Source organism: Elaeis guineensis, chromosome 10 (assembly GCF_000442705.2).
Source record: "Elaeis guineensis isolate ETL-2024a chromosome 10, EG11, whole genome shotgun sequence".
Lineage (NCBI taxonomy): Eukaryota > Viridiplantae > Streptophyta > Magnoliopsida > Arecales > Arecaceae > Elaeis > Elaeis guineensis.
In genome coordinates, this window is record NC_026002.2 from 29006504 (window position 1) to 29029292 (window position 22789).

The window sequence follows — 22789 nt, forward strand, 5'->3', positions numbered from 1 at the left end:
GCTGGAATCATTAGAAATTATTCATGAAAAACCTCAAAATCAAAGACAACCATTCATGTAGATAAATTTTACTTTGACGAAGTAAAAAGTTTTGAAGGCAGATTGCACTTTGGTGAAAACTGTAAAAAATGATGAATCTAGGTTAATGTATGTGTGAACTCAGCCTCTGTTGCTCCCCAGTATGCAGTTCAAGTGCTGAATAGCCGATAGGATTGGACCCATATAAATGGAAGTCAAGTTGGCTCGAACTTTGAGTTATTGCACAGTGGGTAGGTACATATTGCGAGCATAAAAATGCATTGCTGCAGTTAAGGATCAATGCAATTATTGGGGAAGATGGTCAGTGAAAATTGGTACTCTTATCAACTAGTATAATTAGGGCTGGAAGTAGGCCCAAGCCGGGCCGAATTTGGGTTGGATTATGGGCGCGGTCTGAAAAATTTTGGACTGATTTTGAACTTAAACTAGGAGCACAAAATTTCTCAGAACGGCCTCGAATTTATCATTACTTGGATGAGGCCTGAAATGGAGCCTGAACTGAAGCCCAGATCCAATCCAAACTTAAGCCCAAACTTGGGTACTTGTTTATAAACTACTCAAAAAATAGGAATGTCCTTTCCAATCATGTTATCAATTTGATTTCCTTGTAAATATGTTTCTGATTATCAGATGGTTGCTAGCATGAAGCTATAGTTTTTTATCAAAAAAATCTGAAGCTAGAGTATGTAAGATTGAAAGATTAAGTTTCAATTGGGTTCGGACTTTTCTAATTTTTAGCCCAAATAGATATTTCAGCTGGCCTAATCACATTCGGATTGGGCTCACATCAGAATGTTTCAAAAGTTTTGGGGCCTGAGCACAGCCCGAAGCTCAAAAAAAGAGAGACGAGCTCTGGTAGGGGAGTAGTCTTGCCTAGCCAACCTATTTCTAGCCCTAAGTGTGGTCAACTGAAATTTGCAGACTGAGGATAAAAGGGAGAGTTTTGTATCATCGGGCAATATAGGGATAGAACATATCTTTATATTTTACCAGAAAAGTCCTAGAATATTTATAAGCAAGTATGACTATTTTTATTGAATATAGATATGGTTCGATAAATCAATCCAAATAGTGATTATGAAGGTTTGATAGTTATAATGACAGCATAAAATTATGTTTTTTTTTTTTTTTTATACATATGCACATTATGCGCAAGTTCACCAATATGACAATATGAAGGAAAAAGGTGCTTGGATTTTTTTTTTTTTCTTTCTCTCTTTTTTTTCTTTTTTTTTTTCGAGAGCAATGAGGCCTGAGCTACAACAACCGAAATTTACCGGAGTTTTCATTCTCCAAGAAGATCCCTGGGCATCACCAAAATGACGAGCTTAAAAAAGAAACTCCACATTTTCAAGCTAGTTTTATCACACTTATTCTCTCAATGATACAAAAAAAAATTGTTGTATATTTTTCATAAAATAAGTGCAATGATCTCAGCTGAAAAATGTTCTTACATACTTTCACACGCACGTTCATAGCATTTTTTTACGAATGTTTTGACACTCCATCAAAGAGTCTTGTATTTCAATACTTTTTATGAATAAGTGGTTTCTTACAAAATTCTACCAAATATTTTTGTTGAACTAATTACTTTGTTTCTCCTAAAATATCCCTATGATACAAATCAACTTCACTGCAAGAAAAACAAAATTGTAGCAATAATCTTATAGTAGCAAAAATATATTTTTCTCTGAAAATAATTTGCATATATGATAGCAAAAATAATTGTCTTTAAAAATTACGTATATCTTTAGCACCCAAAGAATCGCCTCTTGAAAGTATGCATTTACCGTGGCATTTTCTTTTACTGCCATAACTTTTTTTAGTGTCAAAATAAAAATATTTATAGCTAAAGTTTTAGGGTGAGTATAAATGCAATTTTCCTTTCCTGTTCGCAGTCCATCCCTATAAATATTTAGAGATAAGTTTATGACATTTAGCAACCTATTTTGCTATTAAAAATCTATATGCTGCAATGAAATTTCAAGCTTTATGGTGCAAAACAAGCTAAAAATTATTTTAGCAGTAACGGACCTCTTTCCCCGCATGCTTTAAAGCAATGAAAAAGGCTACATAATTTTGGGCCCATATAAATGCTAGGCTATTTATCTGTGCTGCGGATCGTCTACAATCCTGGTTGCAGGAAATTCTTGCATCCGTCAACTTCTAGCAAATTACTTGCTTCCACGTATCATATCATACGCCACTCAATTGGTGGACATTTTAAAGAGTCAAGATGCCGGGCAGCCATGAGTTTAACGGCCTTCTCCCTTCCATCTCCATCCTTTACTACTTCATATTTTTAAATTAAAAAAAATATATATTTTTTTAATAATCTCATCCTATATCTTCTCTTTCACTATCTCGCTGGAGGAGCCTATCATCTCAACTCATCGGAGAATTGGTATAATCATCGTCAACGTGTTTCTCTAAAGTTCTAATCTATCTTCCTCTTATCGCAGCCCCCGATCATTGTTCGAGAAGAAAGAAATTTGCAAATTCCTCACACTTTCTCTTCCCTCAATCTTTCATTCTTTGTCGACGACTCCCACCATTAACATTGATGGATGCAGCTCAATTCTAATTATTGACAATAATAAAAAATTTTTACAATGCAAGTTATCTGCATGATACAACATTCATGACCCGGAGGATCATAAAACATGTTGGCCCGACAAAATGTTGTAATGTTTGGCTGGTTACCATGACTGCCCTGCTTTCCATATGGACTGAGGCCTCCAAATAAAAAAAAAAAAAAAAAAAAAGCAAATCCACGACCACCAGATCTTCTTATTTATCAGAATTTTCAATCTCAACTTATAAAAATTTATCACATTGAAATAGAATGTGCCTCCAAACTAGAAGCTTCCTATCGAGGTGACCAATTAAGCATATTTATGGCATGTTTGATTGACAATCAAAATCCAAACTAGAATAAAAATCGAAATGGATTGAAATCTGAATCGGAACGATCATATTCTTCAATATATTGGGTTCATAACTAAAATCAAGATGAAATTTGAATACTAGAAGGTAATAAATATTGAACTTTGAAAAATTTGGATTGGGATCGAAGTGGAAATGAAATTTCTCTCAATCAAATAACTAGAATGAGCATTATTGATTTCAATTTCCTTTTCGGAGTCCAACTCCTCCTAAACCAAACATGCCGGTGATTCATTTGATCTCGTGAGAACATGGAAACTTTAGGGGTGCAAACACATATATATCAAGCAACATATGTATGCGGTTAAATATCTCTCATTACTGCTTAAACAATAAGCAAGTATCGTGTGCCAAGCGAACTGGTGAATAATCTAAGAGACCTCCATCTGGCAGTCACCAAGTTGATGTAATCAAACAATTAACAGTTCCCTTCTTGTGATGCAATTGTCAATCACTTATATCTAGCGACACGTGGCATGTGAAGGTATGGTTTGAGCTCTGTGCGATTGTCTTTTTAGCCATGGAAGCCAAAACTCTAGAAGAGGGTCTGGTGAGGTGTTGCTCTCCGTCCCTGTCCATGATGCTATGGTTTGAGCCAAAAAATGGTGGTCAATCACTTATACGTGGCATGTGAAACTAACGATTTGAGGGTTGAGCTCCGTACGACTGTCCTTCTAGCCATGCAAGCCAAAAAGAGGGTCTGGTGTGGTGTTGCTCTCTGTCCCCATCTACTTTCGTGCCGTTGGCCATAATAATGTCTGCTTCTCTCTCGGCCCAAATAATTGCAGCCACCTTCAATTTTGGTGTAGTAATTACTTTATGTATGTAATTTTTAAAAATCTTCTCTGTTCATTGATTTTAGTTCAAAAAACATTGGACCCATTGCTTGAAATTTGGAATGATGAATGTAATTATTGTTTGTGGTTTCTACCGCTGTCTTTCTCCTGTATGTCTGCAGGCACTTATTAGGAGAAATTTTAAATTTTACCATGAATATTTTATATATTCTGTAATTTGGTTTGTGTCCATTGCTTGAAATTCGGAATGATGAACGTAATTATTGGCTGTGATTTCTATTATTATCGTCCTTCTTCTATGGGTCTGTCTGGTTAAGATATATCAAATTACAAAATAATCTATTAATTTATAAAAATTATTTATTTTAAAAAATAATTATAAAAAAATAATTTTTATTATATTTGATTAATAAAAAATTTATTTTGAAAAATAAATATTTAAAAAAAATTACTATGTTTGGTTGGAGACAAATCTATATAAAAATATAATCAAATTTATAAATATATCTTTAGACATAAAAATAATTATTTAATACAAAGATAGTATTGTCATCTCCAATAAATTTTTATGTAATGACTATAATTACATAACTGTTTACATAATACCATCTCTATCTTAATTTTTTTATAAAAATTCCTTATTAAATGAATTTGTAAAGACATGAGAATGAATTTAATAATTACTTATGCAGTTTTATTGAATTATTTTGGTCAAGTATGGATTACTGCCACTCCAAAATTTATCAAATACAAATGCGTCATGATATTTATTTTACCTTTTTTTTTTGAAAAATAAGTATGAGGCCCACCAATTTTTGTACCATCTCTTTCTTCTCTTTTTCACATCAAACATGATAATTTGGTATGAAATCATTTTTTCATATCAGATTATCCCCAATCAAACAGTCTCTGTGTATTTTTATGCACCTATAAATGAAGGAATACTAATTTTACAATGAATATTTTATATATGCCGTAATTTGGTTTGTGATGTATTTTTTTTTTCTTTTTTTACGTATCTGAATATGGGTGACCAGTTGCATATCCTCAGGGGGTACATAGATTGAGGAGCATAAATCAACTTTTAGCTATGCATGCCGGCAAAATATCAACTTTGAGATGGGCAGAGCATTCCATGTTTTGCTCTAACACTTTATTTTGAAGACATAATACTGAATGCATGCAGATCTCAAAGCCTGCTATTTATTGTAAGCAGGCTCAAAAAAGGAAAAAACCTCAAATTCTACTTTTTGGTAGATCTAAACCGTGCTCTTCGGGGAGAGTGCAGGTTTATTGCGTCCACTTTCATGAATGAATAATTAGCACATTTTTAATGGATGGCTGGAAATTGAAAACCTCTAGTCCCACCTTCCCGAGCTTTTGTTTGGAACGCATTTGATTTATGGGTGGAACCGCAATTAGAATTGAAATTGATTAGAATAAAAATTAAAATGATATATGTTTCATTATGTTTGGTTCATAATTAAAATTAAAATTAAAATTAAAATTAAAAAATTATATATATATATATATATATATATATATATATAAAGTAAGAATTAGGGATTAGATTTGAGGGGTTGAGATATTTTCATTTTTTCATGGAATCAATATGAAAATGAAATTTTTTCTAACTAAACTATTAAAGTGTGAGCCACTTATTTTTATTTCCACCCTAAAGTCTAATTTTTTTTTCCAACCAAATATATCCTACGGTCTTGTAGCCTAAGGAAGACACGTTTTACCACAATGCTCCAATGTCTCATTTAGTCATTTTACTGTTGACTTTTCTTTAGCCGTCTATTTTAAAATGGACAGCATCAATCTATTTATTAGCAACCAGTTTTAATAAGCCTGCAAATAGATTGGATCGGATGGGATCCTAAGTAATCCCAACCCGATCTGATTTTTTGATCGAGTCTTGATATTGGACCTATACCCATCCCGATAAAAAATCAGATCGGATCGGATCGGATCCATGACCGAATTTATTGACCCATTGAATTATTCGGATCTGATCGGATCCATATATAATCCGGTCCCAATCCATAAAATACGGATCCGATTCAGGTCCAATTCGGATCGAATCGGGTCATGGATTAAAAATCTACATAAAATGAAATTAATGGTCACGTCGACAGTAAAATAGCACAGCCATATCTATCTTTCCATACACATATTCTCCTCTCCTCTCCTCCCATGTCTTCTCACTTCACCCACTAGTAGTGGATATTGTATACCATCCAATTCCCTAAGGTAATGATAACGTACAACAGTAAACAAGTAATTGGATATTTTAACTATGAACAATCGTTGGTGTGTCCCCAGTTTACTTTGTGTTTGTGGAAAGACTTTTAGAGAAGTTTCGAGGTTAGCTGTAAAAATGGTATTTTTTGTGCAGTGCATTAATCACCCTGTGGCAGTGTGACAGTATTAAAAATTTTAATAAGAGGTTTAAGAAAAAAAGAATTTGGGTGAGTCACTATTTTGGCCCAAGCCCAAATCCTTATTTGGGTGAGTCACTCTAATTGAGTTCGGATCCTATATTTGGATCCAGATCAGTTTGAGTCGGATCGGATCATATATCTTAAGATCCAAATTAACCCAAAAATCTCCACGGATCGAGTCCAAATTCAGAAAATCCAGATCCAATCCGAAAAAATGAACGGGTTCAATTTTTAAACCCGATCCGGCTCCATGGGTCTTTCAAATGGATTCGGGTCGGGTCGGATTACGGATTAACCCGACCCATTTGCAGTCTTAAGTTTTAACTAATCATATGCATGGCTGGTGTAGTAAATAATTCAAATTTCAAATACAGTCTAAAAACAAAAAAAGTTGATGGGCCCCACACCCCTTTTTCCTCTCTCTTTCTTTCTTTCTTCTTCCTTCTTTCCGATTAGTGCACCATCCCCTCCCGCTGGGGATTGACGTGTTGAGGCAAGCGGCAGGCCCAAGTGGTAGAGGAGAAGGAAGCAAACGATAGTGATGGGGAGGTGAGCAGTGAGTTCGATCGATGGAGAAGGACGAGAAAAAAGGGGGCAACATGTAGCTATCGGAAGGTGAATGACAGAGGAGGAGGAGGAAAAGGGTGACAAGCCTAAGTAGCGAAAGGAGAAAGGGGGTTGGGAAGTGAGCGGCGATAGTGGAGAGGCGAGCGGTGATAATGGAGGTGAGTGGTGGACCTGATACATTAAGAGATGGGTGAAGGAGAAGGAAAAGAGGTGGCTGCAGCATTGGGCCGAATGATGGAAAGGTGGATGGGCAAACGAGGAGGATAGGGGGCGGCATGCTATGGCGGGTCCGAGCGTTGGAGAGGTGGACGGAAGAAGAACGGAGAAACTAGTTGGAGAGGAGGCAAGCGGCGAGAAGACGAGTGATAGGAAGGCCAATGACGAGAAGGCATATGGTGGCGAAAGATAGATGGCAAGAAAGGAGGAAGATTAAAAATAATAAAATATTATTTTTAAAAAATAATAAAATATATTTAAAAAGATGATGATGTCATAATGTTTTAAATATTTTTTTAATAAAATATCATAAAGAATCACCAAAACTCAGGGAAGACAGCTGCTACTCTCTCCTAATTCTAAATTATTGGAATGTTTGTTGGGGATAAACGCCTCGATGACAGATAACCAATCTCATTATAGCAATATCACGTTACCCCTATCTTAGCTACATGTAACTTGGTCCCTCCACTTGATCAGGTGGACTCATGGGACAACCAAAATTATGGGTCCCACTCAAACAATTAAGTAGGCGACCTTTATTTGTTTGATCACCCCAACTTTCCTATACATCACTATTCGGAATTTGAAATCCCTCCTTCCCCAAGAAAAAGAGACTGATTGGGATATCGCTTTCCCCTTATCCCCGCTATTCTAACCATCAAAAATAATTCGGGGAATCATAACTTATCCCCAGTTTTTAAGTCTCTCCGTGCGTGCATGTGGGTGAGCGCCATTTAACGGCGTCCCCCGTCTCGCTTCCTTCTTCCTTTCGCCTACTCGATTCCTCCTCCTCCTCACCTGTATTGAAGGCTTTGAAGCCCTAACGCTAACCGTGATGCCAATGCGCAGCGAAATCGTCTTGTAGGAGCCGCACTGGAGATGCGACCGGTGATTGCAGCATAGCTCGGATAGTCTCAGACGCCGTGATCTCTCTCTCTCTCTCTCCATTTGATATTTGTTTTTTCTTTTTCACAGTCTGCAACCGAGTTTTTTTGGGACGCTTCGCTTTAGTCTTGTTGCTTCTCAATTATATATAGTTTGGGTGCTTGGATGTTAGGGCTTTAGGGAAATCTGAGTGGAATGTGGGTTTATTCGCTGCAATTACGCAAGTTTTGTTCTTTTTTATTGCTTAACGCTTTTTTCTTTTTAAATCGCTTCTACGAAGGTATTCAATGAGCTGGGTTTTGAGTGAGCTGTTTTAATGTAGAAGGTTAAATTGGACTTTGTTTGAGGCTAAAAAAAAGATCTCTTTCTGCCGTTTCATCATACGTCTTGGTGGATTTTAGCCATTAGGCAGATGGCATTTTGTTTTTGTTAAATTAAAAAAAAATGTTTTTGATATCCATTAATCTGTTTCCAGAATGAGTCACTCTGACTAATCTGGATTTGTATATAATCTATCTGTTAATTTATCTGTGTTTAGTTCATCACTATTCGATAGCCTCTGGTGGCATGGTAAATTGATTTTTTTTTTTAAAAAAAAATTCATTGTGAATGCAGATGCTTTCTTGTAATTGGTAATGTAGCAGTGGATGCTGTTAACATTAGAGTGAGAAAATGAGAGCAGAAAAGGGAGGTTCAAGTGGTTTCTTTAATCCATTTGATTGGAATAGGAAGTCGAGGAAAAAATTGTTCTCCAATGGAAGTGCTTCGTCTCGTAAGTCTGCTGTCTTTGCTTCAGAGAGTTATAGTAACCAAGAAAGTTCCAATTTTTTGCTTGATTAAGGATGTTACATCGTACACTGTTTTTTCTTTTTCTCATAAGGGGCGATAGAAGGGAAGAAACTCGAAAGTAATATGTCAACCTCACTGCTTCGCCTGGTGAGATTAAAATGTCTTTTTGTTTTTAGCAGCTGTGTCCTAGCTTTGCTAATTCTACTTGTTCAATTTACTAGATTGATGAAGATGAGATGATTGGAGTGTCAAGTGTGAAGGGAAGCAGTGACTATAATTGTACTTCTTCGGTGACTGATGAAGAAGGAAACACTTTTAGGGCCCCAGGAGTGGTAGCAAGGCTTATGGGTTTGACCTCCATGCCCATATCAGGCACTTCAGTACCCTATTCCACCCCCTTACATGACTCACGATCCCTTCAAGATAACCATAGTCAGAGAAGAAGTCCTGGGTTCTACATCAATGATCAATTCAATCATGTGATTAAGAGATCTGAGGCCTATTCAAGGATTCCAGCAGAACTGAGGTCCCAGAAGATGCCAAACAGCCCAATTAAGAGGTTCCAAACAGAAGCATTGCCGCCTAGATTAGCAAAGTCTGTCCCAACTACACACCACAAGTTACTGTCACCAATTAAAAATCCGGGTTTCTTCTCGGTGAAGAATGCAGCTCATATCATGGAAGCAACGACAAAGGTTCTTGGGCCTGAGGTTCAGATCAGTGTGATGGGCAGATTTCAGTCTTTTGTGTCACTTTCAAATCCTATTAAGGTTTGTAATTCACAGGAGATCATGGCGGCTTCTCCGAGGACAACAAGGCTTCCAGAATCATCCAGAAGACATGTTGAATCAGCTTCCATGAGATCTCTTAGAGGACAGCCTGTGAACAGGAGTTGGGATGGTTCAGAACATACTACTGTTTATAGGTCCTCTCCCATTACAGCTGAAACCAATTCAGCTGGTGCAAAAGGTAAGGGAAGATCTATCTCGAGTGCAGTTCAAGCTAAGGTGATTGTCCAGAAAAGGGAGGGGTTAGGCACGAGCAATAGGAGTGCATCAGTTCAGAAGGACAACAATGAATGTAAATCAAACAGACCATTGAAAAATCAATCAAATAACCCAAAGAATAATCAGCAGAAAAGGGCAGCAACCAATGCTTCCAGTCTCCTCAAGCAAAATAATCAGAAGCAGAACTGCCTAGCAAGTAAAAACAAGTTACCTTCCAAACCATCAGTTTCTAACCAACAAGGAAGAAAGATTCTTTCTGGAGATGCTTCTTCTCGAAAGAACAAAATTGTGAATAAGCTTTCAGGAAGCACCAGAATCAGTTTCAGTAAGGGAGATATAATCACTTCTGACAACATGGAGGAAGGGCTGTCTTCGGACGGCAAGAACTTTCCATGCAAGAAAAAAATGATAGAGCAGGGCTCCTCTTCCAAGAAAAGTGAGGCTCCTGATGGTATTTTGGTGGATAGGCATGAAAAGCATGTTCAGCATACTGTTGTGGTCGATGAACAGCCGAGATGGACTGGCGATAAAACAAGAAATGGTGCAGATGTTGTATCCTTTACATTTACCTCCCCCATGATAAAACCATTGCCAGGATCCCAGATCTCCACCCATGTGGTGGAAAAAGAAGACAAACATAATGGGCCCTGTTCTGATACCAATTGTCAAAATCATGCTTCTGATTCAGACTGCAGACACCTATCATCTCTCAGATCAGATGTGATAGTCAGTGATTCTTTGGGTTTTCTTTTGGAATTGAGAGAATTAACATCAGAAGCTGAGTCACCCTCCTGTAAATTAATCAGAGGTAGCATCACAGCTACAGGACCTGTTTCCCAAGATTCAGTATCTGCCATTGATACCCCTAGCATTGCACCCACTGAACATGAAGGGGGTCCTGTAGTTAGTTCTTGTAAAGATGAACTGGGTGGAATATTTGAGTCTAGTTTCTCATTAGCTAGTGGTCAGATGTTTACCATGAGCCATCATATGCTGGTACGTGGTCCTTATTTATATTTATTTGGGATTGCCTTAATACCTTGTTTGTTTAACCCATTCCTGTAGTCAGTTGAGCACAAAGTAACTATTGTATTGTTTAAATCGGTAAAAAATTATGCTAAGTAACAGACAAATAATAGAAAATACAGCTGGTACTTGATCTTAGTAGGTCAAATTTATTTTGATATATCACTATAAAGTTAATAAATTTATATATTCATTTCAAGGAGATTTTTAAGTTACTGATATAAGCTTGTAATGCTATAAAACACAAAGTCTAGATGCATGCCCTTACTCAGGTTAGTTATATCTCTATCCTTCAAATCATGCAAGGATCTCATATCCTATATGCTTGGATATGTGTGCCATTTATACTGATTACTCCTTCTTCTAGTTTCACACAGAAATAACTGCACCATGTATCTGATTGTTGTAACATAAGATGTGGTGCATGGCAGATGCACTCGGTCCAATATTTGAGAGCTTCTTTGAAGCACTAGTGCAAGCGTCCTCCAATCTTGCTAACCACCAGGAGAGCTGAAAAATCAATCCTTTTTTTTTTTGTAATTATTTGGGATTGGAAAACCAATTAGGTTCTACTTGAAGGGAAATTTGGACTGAAATTTATCATAGCTTTAAGATATGAAAGGGAAAACTAGACTTTTCCATTTAAAGTACATCTTGGAACTGAACAAATTTTTTAGATAAAATTAAAAAAGCTGGCTCCAAGTAGAAGTCAGAATTTGTAGCTTATTTTTTATATATCACAACTTATAATTGTCGATTACATGTTGCTTTGCAATGTCTAAGTAAATTAAAATAACTGGAATCTCCCTCAGGCATCTCAAGAGATTCCCATAATGTGTTGAATTTCCCCTTTTGTACCATTACTATGCAGCTTAGTGAGACTTGGTCACTGGAATTTACACCAGCATAGATTTTGTGGACTTACTAGTTAGTAAATGATAGAAATTAGTGCCTTCTGCTATGCATGATATCTGGATATAGAATAGTATAATTCTTGCATATCCTATGAAGCGCTATCATTTGTATTTTATCAACTCAGTCAGATTTTAGAACATGATTATCAGTCACTTTTTTTATTAAATTTATCATAAATATTTTGATTAGTGTGGAACAATGACTATTATAGATGATTCCACTGCATTTGCATATTTGATCGAAGAATCCATTACTTTTGCATACTCAAACACATTTTACTTTGGTCACAATGTATATAGTTACATTAAAGTTATTGTATAAGAAATGGATATAGAAACACAGCACATAAAAAAGTATACAAATGCATACTTTCACCTATTTCTATCATCTTAAAACTGCTGTAGAAATTTGGGGGTGTTTGCGGAGTTGATATGATCAATGTAATCAAGCCTTGTTTTATACCCTCTTATGCCTATATGTTGTCCAGCAATTGGAAGGAAATATAAGAAGAAATTCCTTATTGTGATTTTAGGGAGTAAGACTTTAATACTGGAATTACAGATTAGGGTTTAATCTACTGAAACTCAGAAGACAACTTCAAATCAGAGTTTCTTTATTAATACTGCTGCCAGGATTTCCATGATTAGGTAAAGGTTCCAGGAGACCAGGCCAAATTAATTTTAACATAAAATGAAAAGGCTTGCATGTGAGTCATGAAGAAACATTGACATTCCATCATTAAAATTTTCATATGGTGAAAAAATTTAAAAGATTGATTTTCCTTGATTGTCCTCTATCAACATCAGCCTTGAGTTGGTTGCATGCTATTGAAAATTATACAGGTGAAGCCTGTTTCTTCCTTCTGTAAACAACTTGCTTGAAACGCAGGCACAAGTGATGGACTGGTTTGTCCTTAAGCTGAAGCAACACATTCAATACCAAATATCTTGATGACTGTGGATTATGAAAGTTGAATAAGATTTGAGTAAAGGAACAATAGATATTATTTTGCTTGCCGTCACAATGGCATAAGGAGCATTAATGTGGTTAGTGATTGGGGTCCACAGGATGGTTAAATATCTTTGCTTCTAAGGTGTATGACAGTTCTGTCAACTTGGCAGCAAGGCTGATGGTGATTTTCATTACTTGGAAGAGGGCAGTTTTTTCTAGGCATTATGACCATAGAGGTCTTGGATGGAAGGCAAGCCTAAGATGGCCAAATAATACTCCATTCACTGCATGTTAGATTTCATGACAATAATTCTAGCAACGTAGATGGCCTTTCTAAGAATATGCATGCAGTAGGTAGCCTTATCTAAGAAGACAACTAGATATCTTAAAAAGAATGTGGAAGTTTTCCACAGTTAAGGAGAACAATTTTTTCTTTATCTGTCATGATCCAAGACAAAATTGGCTGTGTTTAGTTCTGAAGATATTCAATTTCAATGCAAATCGAATAAGATTTGACAAAAGGAACAATAAATTTTATTTTGCTCAGTGTTAAAGCAGCATAAGGAGCATAAGTCTGGTTAGTGAATGGGGTCAACAGCATAATTAAACATCTTCACTTCTAAGGTGTATTGCAGATTCTGTCAAGTTGGCAGCAAAGCTGATGGTGATTTTGATTACTTGGAAGAGGGCAGTTTTGTCTATGCACTATGACCATAGATGTCTTGGATGGATAGCAAGTCAAGATGGCCGAACAACACTCCATTCACCGCACCTTGAATTTCATGACAATAATTCCAGCAGCACAGGTGGCTTTTGTATGAATGTCGTACAGTAGGCAACCTTATCTGAGAAGACAACAAGATATCTTAAAGAGAATGTGAAGTAGGCATATATACACAAGCGAAATGTTATCAAGTCAAAAATGGCTTTCTTTAATTCTTTAGATAATACAATTTAGATAAATTTGTACTTTTCATTAAGAAGTCAAATTGTTATGCTAAGATTGTGATCATCCTTCTGTCAGGGTGGCTGAACCCAAGGAGCAAAACGATTGAAATGTTGAAAGGGTCACATTTATGTTGCACTATTGTTGGAAGATGGTTATTATCAGATGCGAGGAATAAGATTTGGGAACCAAAAGTTCAATTCATTAAATTGCAGCAAAGATAGCTTGTTGTTTAGCATTGACTAGTCCTAGATCCGCCGTGTATAGATACTAATCAGTGGATGCATGCTTAACTTTTCACTGCATATGTTTTCAGTTGTTTAGATCATGCCGGAGCAAAGAGCTTAGAACAGTTCCATTTACTTCAGCCTGTCAGCAGGAAAACACCATATATTTTTTCTCATACTAGTCGGTTTGATTACTAAACTGAATTTGGTTTTATGTTGATTACTCAACTAAATTTCATGTTATGTTGATTACTAAACTAAATTCGGTGTTATGTTACTGTCTACTTCTCTTCCACATAATTCATTCATACCAGCTAGCATAAAGTTCTGTATATCCATGTACCTATTTGCAATGCTTCCCATTCAGGAAAGCATTTTCTGTTTCTGCAATTGATCTAATTATATTATAGTTCTATACATCTGTTCTCAAAGCTATACTAGCGGCTGTTTACAACTTGAAATTTCTGAATTCTTGTAACCTTATTAATCAAAATTTTTCTGAAGATGCTATGGTGCATCTTTTAGTGAACTATTCCTGTGGTTTGATTCTCAAATCACATAGATCTTTTGGGTTTATCCATTCTTTCTTCTAGAGTGTTTTCTTTATCAAATACTCCATTCAATGACTTGCTTAGGATGATTGTTAGTGCTGAAGAACTTTTCTTGCCATTATTACTGTGTTGGCTTGGCTGGTCTACAACTTCTGATGGCACCCTTTTTGTTATCAGGAGGCAGAAAGGATGGAATGTAGCAGCACCCGTGAGAACCAAAAGCTGCCTGACCATCAATATCAGAGTCCCATTTCCATACTTGAAGTTCCTTTTTCAAATGAAAGCTGCAGCTCATCAGAGAGCTGGGAAAGTCCAAGCGGTAAAAATTAAGCCAATAATTTAGAATGTTACTTATCCTTTAGTTTCATGCTTGACATGTTTATGAAATGATTCTTCTTTCCTGAAGGCAAGATGCATGATTCTTCTGTTCAGTCTCAACATATTGTTGATTTGAGTTGCTTCAACGAAACTTCATCAGTGGAAGCTGAGATGGAGTTATCTGACTCAGCCTCCTCAACAGAAATCACACGTGGAGCTCATCCACCAGAAATCAGCAGGACAGGTCATACAGATGTATGCAATCAGGAACTGGAATATGTGAGAGAGATATTAAGCAACATGAAATGTTTGTTCAAGAATTTAGATCCATGTCAAATGGACCATGATGGTGGGGTCCTTGACCCACTTCTTTTTGACAAGTTGGAAACCAGTGGAAGCCTGATTGCACTGGAAGGAGAGGAAAGGGACTCGAGGATGAGGAGAAAAATGTTGTTTGATTGCGTGAATGAATGCATGGATTTGAAATGTAGTCATTATTTCCATGCAGGATATCAGATGTGGACTAAAGGATTGGCGGTTGTCATGAAGGATTGGACGGAAGAACTATACAAGGAGATATCAGGATGGAGGAGCATGGGTGACTGGATGGTGGATGAGCTTGTTGATAGAGACATGAGCAGTCGCTTGGGAAGGTGGGTTAACTTTGACACGGAAGCATATGAAACAGGAGGAGAGATTGAGATGGCGATATTTAACTCCTTGGTTGATGAAGTTGTTGCTGATTTTATGATTGAAGTTCCACCGTAGCATGCCTATTTTCCCATGCAACCGTAAGTTGTCCACTTCAGATCTTTTTTCTTCTAATTGAAATGTTGTGCACTTGTGCCCATATATTTTGGCTATTCTAATTACTTTGTTCTAATCCAATCTCTCTTGCCTTGTGTCAACATCAAACTGCTCTATACATTGTGACAAGATACAAAAGCTTCTCCTCAATAGTATTTCCAGGCAAAAACGAGGGTACACTTTTATTGGGATCTCACATTGATGAACAATAAGAAAGTTGCATATCTATCTTAGAAGATGAAAAATCTTGTCCAAAGTGCAGGCAATGACTTAATTTGTTCTGAACAGGTCATGTTATTTGTCTTTCAGAAGTTTCTCTTTATTGTTCATTTGTGAATCTCAAAAGAAAGAAATAATTAGCTTAATCCATATGTTTGCTGTTCTCAAACTTCTTTTACTTTTCCACTTTTTTTCAGTGTTATCTTTAAGGCGCTCTTAGTTGTTTCAATTAAATAGAGTCAACTATAGAAGGTTTGATGTGAGATTCTTCTCTATGACCACTGATGGTACAAGAAGGCCAGCATGTGGTTTTACTTTCTAAAAGAACTGACAAAAAGAGATGTTTGCTATTCATGATTTTGTGCTACAATTGAATTTCTTAACAGAATTAAACACCTGAATGTCAATGGATATGATTGGAATTTGATGTCCTGAGTCTCTAATCATTGCTGATCTGAGCTGGATCCTGTCCTGATCTAATCCACCAGGTGGTCCTGACTTGGCACTCAACATTTCAGCATCATTAAATACATTAAATACTTATGTTGACCATTGAATTGTAATCTTATATGAACTATATTCTTGACTCTGTTCATGTGTTTGCCACCTGCAAGAATTATTTCTAAAATTGGTCAGGGGTACTCTAGTTCTCTGGTACAACAGTCAAGAGTTTTGGCCTACAAGCTAGGCACCTTTAGCCATCTTTAATTATTTTAATGCTTAAATGGGGCTTCTTGCCATGTAAGATGCTGACAGTTCAGTATGTTTGTGAATCATGCATTGGAAGCTACATTCTCCTGCAATAATGATTGAATCTATATCAACTTAGAGTGATCTGAAATATCTCCTGGTAAAAAAATTTGAACCACAGCCATTCAACAAGTACTTCCTCTTGAATGCGATCTACTTCGCAATTGCTAATTTGGATAACTCCAATGAGCAATACCATGTAAATATGAAACCTGAAATGTCTTTGAACAGAGAAATCTGGACCTGTTTTAACAAATGGAGAATGACATGGTGGAAATGTTTATGTATGTCTGGTAAAAATGTAATTGGCTCGTGCCGGTGGATGATGATCTTTGATGTTTATAGTCATGCATGCTCCAATTTGGCATGTTCCATGAATAAGTTGAGAAGCAAGAATGGCTCTCATGGTCATGTGGAAACCATCCTACCATCAGATCTTTTGATGAAAAGGAAAGCATCATTTTTCTACTTAAACATAATGATTCTGCTATGCTTAAAGAATCATAAACTGGATCCCTCTCCTAAACTGTTTTCTTTTCCTTATAATCATTTTTAGTCGCATCATGGCTCCAAAAAAAATTGCAAAGATAGGGTTTGCGTGAAAGGCTCTCTTATTTAAATCGTAAAAAGTTGTCATAAATTCTAATCAACTAGTTTTCTGTACATGCACTTAACATGATAAATTCAACAAGACGGAACCAGAAGGATGGTTGTTATCCTAATTTTATCAAAAGGTATTGTTTCTTTGGGCATGGAAGGAGCTAGATTTGAGAGCCTGGAAGCCCTGTCCTGTCCATTGAGAAGGCCTTTCTTTTTCCCATGCATATAAAGAGTATGGATCGAGCAGAAAAGGAAATTCGCTGCATTTTATCGGAAGGCAAATAGAGCGGCGGACTGGATACTGGGTGGTGTCCTATGTGGCTAGCCACTCTATGGACATCATGTGGGACATCTTATCTTCAACCCTTCCCAACTCTGGGATATCCTGCATTTGGACCTCTTTATAGATGTAACTACTCTAAGGTGATTTGGACCACCTATATCATCGAAAAACCCAAAAAAAAATTAAAAGTAAAAAAGGATTTGGCTAGATGGAGCCTCAAAATCCTTAATGGTACATGGCTTTATCCTTGATCCAATCTTTTTCCATGTAATTGTTGGTCACCTACTTATGGTGACAGATTGTTCATCAACATCATTTTTCAAAGGCACCAAACCACATTCTTGATGGTACTTTAGATATCCTACCATATACGTTGCATGGGTAGGTAAAGGAAGCTTGCCAACCTTAACGTGTTGGGACGGAATATGGAAAGTGCTCTAGGACATGCCTAACTCTCTTTGTACCAAAAAAAGCCTAACTCTTCACTTTTTCTCCAGGATCTAGCACATCATCCGAGTTTAGATTGCCCTAAAATCCAGCGTAAATCCTCCTTAACATGGATACTGATTTATTGTGAGGCATAGAGACGCAATCTCATACGTAATATACATGAAGTTTTCAGTTTGTGTTGTTTGCTTGCTTATATAGCAGCAAGGAGAGGATTAATTAGTTTGTCCCCTTGCAAGCAAACGCCAATTTTATCAGCAAGCATATCAGGGCTTAATTTGTGGAGAGTCGAATAATATTAGCTTATCATCTCATCACAAGCGATGGCATTGTACTGCTGGATATTACCATCTAACGTTGCTCAGAAACTCTACATTACATTTTAGTGGAAGCTAATGTTTCTCTTGCATCAAATACTCAACTAGACATATATTAAACAAGAAAATGCAGTGAAAGGTAGGTTGCTACAAGATTTTATTATTGCATAGATTGACTCCAGATAACCATAATGTCAACTTGGCCCCATATCAGGAGGTATGCTGCCTCGGTCTATGCCTATCCAATTAGACAAATAGAATTCATGCATCCTGCTCCACTGAGAGCTACAAGTCTAAGATCCCTGGCCCCATTCTAATTGCAGTTCATTAGATTAAACAAACAACCAATTGTATCATGGACTTGTTGAGTTAACCCCAAATAATTTTTTCTATTTTCAGTGAGATGGCCGTGTATAGTTATTAATTAATTAAGTAGTGCAAGTGGAACTATATTTGGTGAGGGGGGAAGTTCCACTGCATGGAGAAGCGAGCACAAAAGGTTCGCATTATATGCTGCACCCGGCCTGGCGTGGGGAAACCAACTCTCCCCACGTTTAAGCTCTCTCTCTCTCTCCGCCGAACCTTTCTCTCTCCCCCTCCCCTTCGTTCTTCCCAAAATGCCCCCGTCCCCACCGGCCTTGGCTCGGAATGCCGAAAGTTCTTCCGGCGTCGCGCGGGAATGGCCCCTTTTCCACTTGATCAAACGATACTGCGGGTGCATGCATAGTAACATCCATGCGGAAACTAAAAGGAATTCTTGCTGCTGTTGTGGTATGTGTGCCAGAGCTTGGTGTTAAGCTTCTACATCTTGATTTATTTATCATTATTTCAAATTTCATTTAACTTGATTTCAAACCGAGCTTGATATAAAAGTGAAAAAAGTAAGCTTAATCATATTGAGCAAGGTGAAAACAATTCAAGTTTGAATCAAGATTGATCATAGATCAAAATAATTAAAAAAAGGAAAAACTTATGAGAAACACATGAATGGAAACTTTAGTATTATGATCCTACCAAATCTTTTGCAATCCTATAGTTGCTCGTTCCATCCTTCACTACAGTTATGTTCAATCAGAGGAAACAATATTTGAAAAGTTATTACTCAAAGATTGATGAAAAATAATAGTAAATTTATATCATGCTGTTGCTATCTAAGGACTAGAATTTTTCAAATTTTTAATATAGATTTGATTATAGTACATTCTTTCACAGGAATATAATAAAAAAATGTTATATAATGTTCATCACAGCGACAAAAAAGTTAAGTAATAGCTATTACCTGTCTACTATTATGTATTATATGTATTCCTATATATCAAAGGGTATCTTGAACTTTAACTTTGATAATGTTTTAGAATATTGCAAGAGCCTTGTTTTAGAATCATTACTTACAAACTAAACATAACATCACACAAGAAATAAATATAATGACCATTTCTCATGCAGCATGACTTTTAACTTTTAAGTTATCATGAATTAAAAAAGACAATACTTCAGTGATGATCAATAATTATTATAGTATACCCCCCAAAAGAAATTGCTATTACAGTGAAAATGAAAGCAATGATGGAAAGCAACATGTTCTCGTGGTCATGTCATTGTCTTTTTTTTTTTTTTTTTTCCCGAAATGAGAATTCAAAATGAGATTGTTACTTTTGGCAATAGCACATCTGAAACCGCATAGAAGATTCTACGTGCGGTCCAGGAGACGGCAGCGCGCATAGCAGTTGAGGTATGACCTTAGTTTAATGTATCGTCCAGGGTAGATTGTTATCCTGGGCACTGGTGAACACAACTACCCAGCCTTGCTGATAAGAAATCGAGACGATCCAACTGTACGATCCAAATCGAACGGCTACAAGGCCCCCTTGCAATAGGTGGTCCAGTGACAGTTACTTAAACAATCTATTAACGGTCCACGGATGGTGCTTCCCGCGTTTTCAAGGTTGGGGCTTGAAATTAGGCTAACTGTTGGACGCGTGTCCATAGATAGACTGTAATACATGGTTACCCGTCAGAAACTGAACGGAATCTGGCTTCGACGTAGTAACTTAACCTTATTAGCTGACGTGCGTGGCCCCTGGTTACTGACAGGAAGGACCGTGTTGTGTCAGTAATCCTCATCTTAATTATTATTATTTTTTAAACATCTAACTCCTGTGATATATATATATATAGAGATGAAAATAATATGAATAATATCTGTTCAAATTTATTTTTATATTTAAATTTATTTAAATATAAATATAAATTTAAAAAATTAATTAATATTAATATTTATATTTATATTTATTAAAAAAATAAATATAGATAAACAACTATCCAATTTATATCTAAATATCTGAATCTATCTATAATTTTATATAATTTTAAAAAAATATACAATCATATAAATGTATTATTAATTTGATTTATCATCTATTTAATAATATTTTTAAATTTATAGTTATAAAATTTAATTATCTAAATTATATCCATATTTTCAATATCTGAATTGTATCTATATCTGTTTAAAATAAATATGGATATAAATTTTTGCATTCGAATAGTATCCGTATTCATATTTATATTTATCAGATAAAATAAATGTAGATATAGATATGCTAGTATCTGATCTGTATCTGATCCAATTTTAACTTTAAATATGTATATTGGCTTTTGAAATCATTTAGAGTCCATTGTTGCTCTCGATAAACTATGTACTATTATTTGTGCCCTTTGCTATGTTACTCTTTAAATTCAATTTGGTTTGATAACAAGTAGGAGATAAATAATATCAATGTTTTATAGAATTTATATTTAAAGTCCAATATACGGTAACTGATAACTTTGACACCAAAAACATTTGTTAAATATATGTAATTTTAAAATTTTTAATTTTTCTTGATAACATGATTAGTTTATATATAAAGGGTTTAGGTTGTATTTTTTGTGGACAAGAATGATTGATCTTCTTTCACAATATTAGTCATTGGACCGCATCTTGTACATCTTTTAAAGCATGACAAACCTCTTTCTTCCATTTGTAGCATAGATCATGAAGCTGATTATGTCACGCCCCAAACCCAGGACATAACACGGCCATGCTACCGAGGGATGGATCCACGATAACACGAAGCCAAAATTCATCTTCTTAAATATAATAACTGGTGTATCATAAATAAATGTAATAATAAAGTTCAATTCAAATATTTAATTAAATCAAAACTGGTTCAGGGCATCTAAATCCAAAAGCAAGTACTAATCCGAATCTCAACATTCATAAATAACTACAAATCCATGATTATAAAATAAATTAAACTTCTGCTATTAAATTTTTCAGCTTGCTATGCCGATCTTCAAGCTTGGATTCCTTTTGTCGATCCTAACCTTATTTCTCTGTTCAAACAAAAAGAAAACAAAAAGAATATGAGCTACACTAGCCCAGTAAGTAGAACTTGCGCTTCCTTATCGGATCAACCATAAGTTTTTTCATGATAATATAATATTTAGAAAATAGCAGGTAATATAAAATAAAGCATTTTATAGAGCATATAACAAAATAGGTTATAAATTCATCATGCATGTATAAATCATGTATATTTCACAATCATGAATCGTAAATCATTTTCATCATGTATTCATGTCATGTTTCAAAATATTGCTCACAGACATTCGTGCTAAGGTCACTATTATACCCGTGACAGGGTCATGTTTCTTAATCGATAGAGTTCTTAATTCATGTGCCAACTTTATACCCGCTGGCAGGGCCATGTTTCGTGTGGATGCTAGCTCCGGATGTCGACCTTCCCGAAGAAATTCATTCATAGCCATCTGAGAGCCTTTGAAATCATTATATCTTTTTCTTAAAGCATACATATACATAGATGGAAAAACAATGAAATTCATGTTTCATAATCATGCTATTTTCATAAGACATGTTCATAAAATCAATGCTCATAATAAAACATGCTCTTTCATATCACATATGCCGATCCTTATTTTATGAAAAATTATGATTTCATCAATAGCAATTCTTTGCATAAAAATATGATCATTTAAAAATAAATAAAGAGCATAAGATTCACTTACCTCATTCATCTTAGATCTTCAAACTTCGTTAGAAGAATCAGCTAATCCTATTTAAAATATCAAATCATCATCAATTTCTATTCCATGAATATAATAAGATTAAATCATAAGGAAAGAGGACTGTTGACCGGATGTGTCGGACCATCCAGATACCAAGATAATTTAGGATCTCTTATCTGAGGGTCAGATTCAAGTGACTTGATCAAAAAATCGTGAAGCACAGATTAGATCAAAATCAATTAGTAGAGTTCATTAATAATGAATTTGAAAGATCTTTGATACGATCAAATGAGATTGACATACAGCACGGATATCAAAGCAACTTCGGATCATCTTATTAGAGTCAATATAAGCCTCTAAAAGATGAAGGCATGACTCGATATAGGATTCATAGATCTTTTTTTAGAGAGAGAAAGTCAGTCATGAGAGAAAAAGTAGAGAGAGAAAGTAGAGAGAGAATCTTCGTATCCTTCAAAAGTGGCAATGACGATTGAGATCATCAGTGGTCATATCAGGGTGACTTAATATGGATTAACCATGATTGATGTTATCAATTTCGAATAAGAATCGGATCGGGGTCTAATCTACTGCACGAATTTCGGAGCAGTCTCAGATCATCATATTTTCATCTCAAGTTTATCCTAGGGTCGGTGATGCAATCAGAG

The 22789-nt window shown here is 35.8% G+C and overlaps 1 protein-coding gene across 3 annotated transcripts; it reads left to right on the forward strand.

Moving 5' to 3' along the window:
• Positions 1-7628: 7628 nt before the first annotated feature.
• Positions 7629-16367, forward strand: LOC105052574 (uncharacterized). Of its 3 annotated transcripts, none has more exons than XM_073244809.1 (7): positions 7629-7938; positions 8516-8672; positions 8781-8836; positions 8911-10692; positions 14490-14631; positions 14719-15421; positions 16043-16367. In XM_073244809.1, the coding sequence occupies exons 2-6, from the start codon at positions 8573-8575 to the stop codon at positions 15396-15398; spliced, it is 2760 nt and encodes a 919-aa protein (XP_073100910.1). In that variant the 5' UTR covers positions 7629-7938; positions 8516-8572; the 3' UTR covers positions 15399-15421; positions 16043-16367. The 3 variants fall into 3 exon arrangements, with proteins under 3 accessions (XP_073100910.1, XP_010931727.1, XP_010931726.1); XM_010933425.4 differs by lacking the exon at positions 16043-16367 and adding an exon at positions 15568-15806 and having other exon boundaries at positions 7630-7938; XM_010933424.4 differs by lacking the exon at positions 16043-16367 and having other exon boundaries at positions 7631-7938; positions 14719-15806.
• Positions 16368-22789: the final 6422 nt, after the last annotated feature.

Coding starts and splice junctions, on each gene's coding strand:
- LOC105052574 (XM_073244809.1), top strand. CDS start 8,573: ATGAGAGCAGAAAAGGGAGGTTCAAGTGGTTTCTTTAATCCATTTGAT. Junction 8,837..8,910: donor CAACCTCACTGCTTCGCCTG/GTGAGATTAAAA, acceptor TCAATTTACTAG/ATTGATGAAGATGAGATGAT. Junction 14,632..14,718: donor GAGCTGGGAAAGTCCAAGCG/GTAAAAATTAAG, acceptor TCTTTCCTGAAG/GCAAGATGCATGATTCTTCT.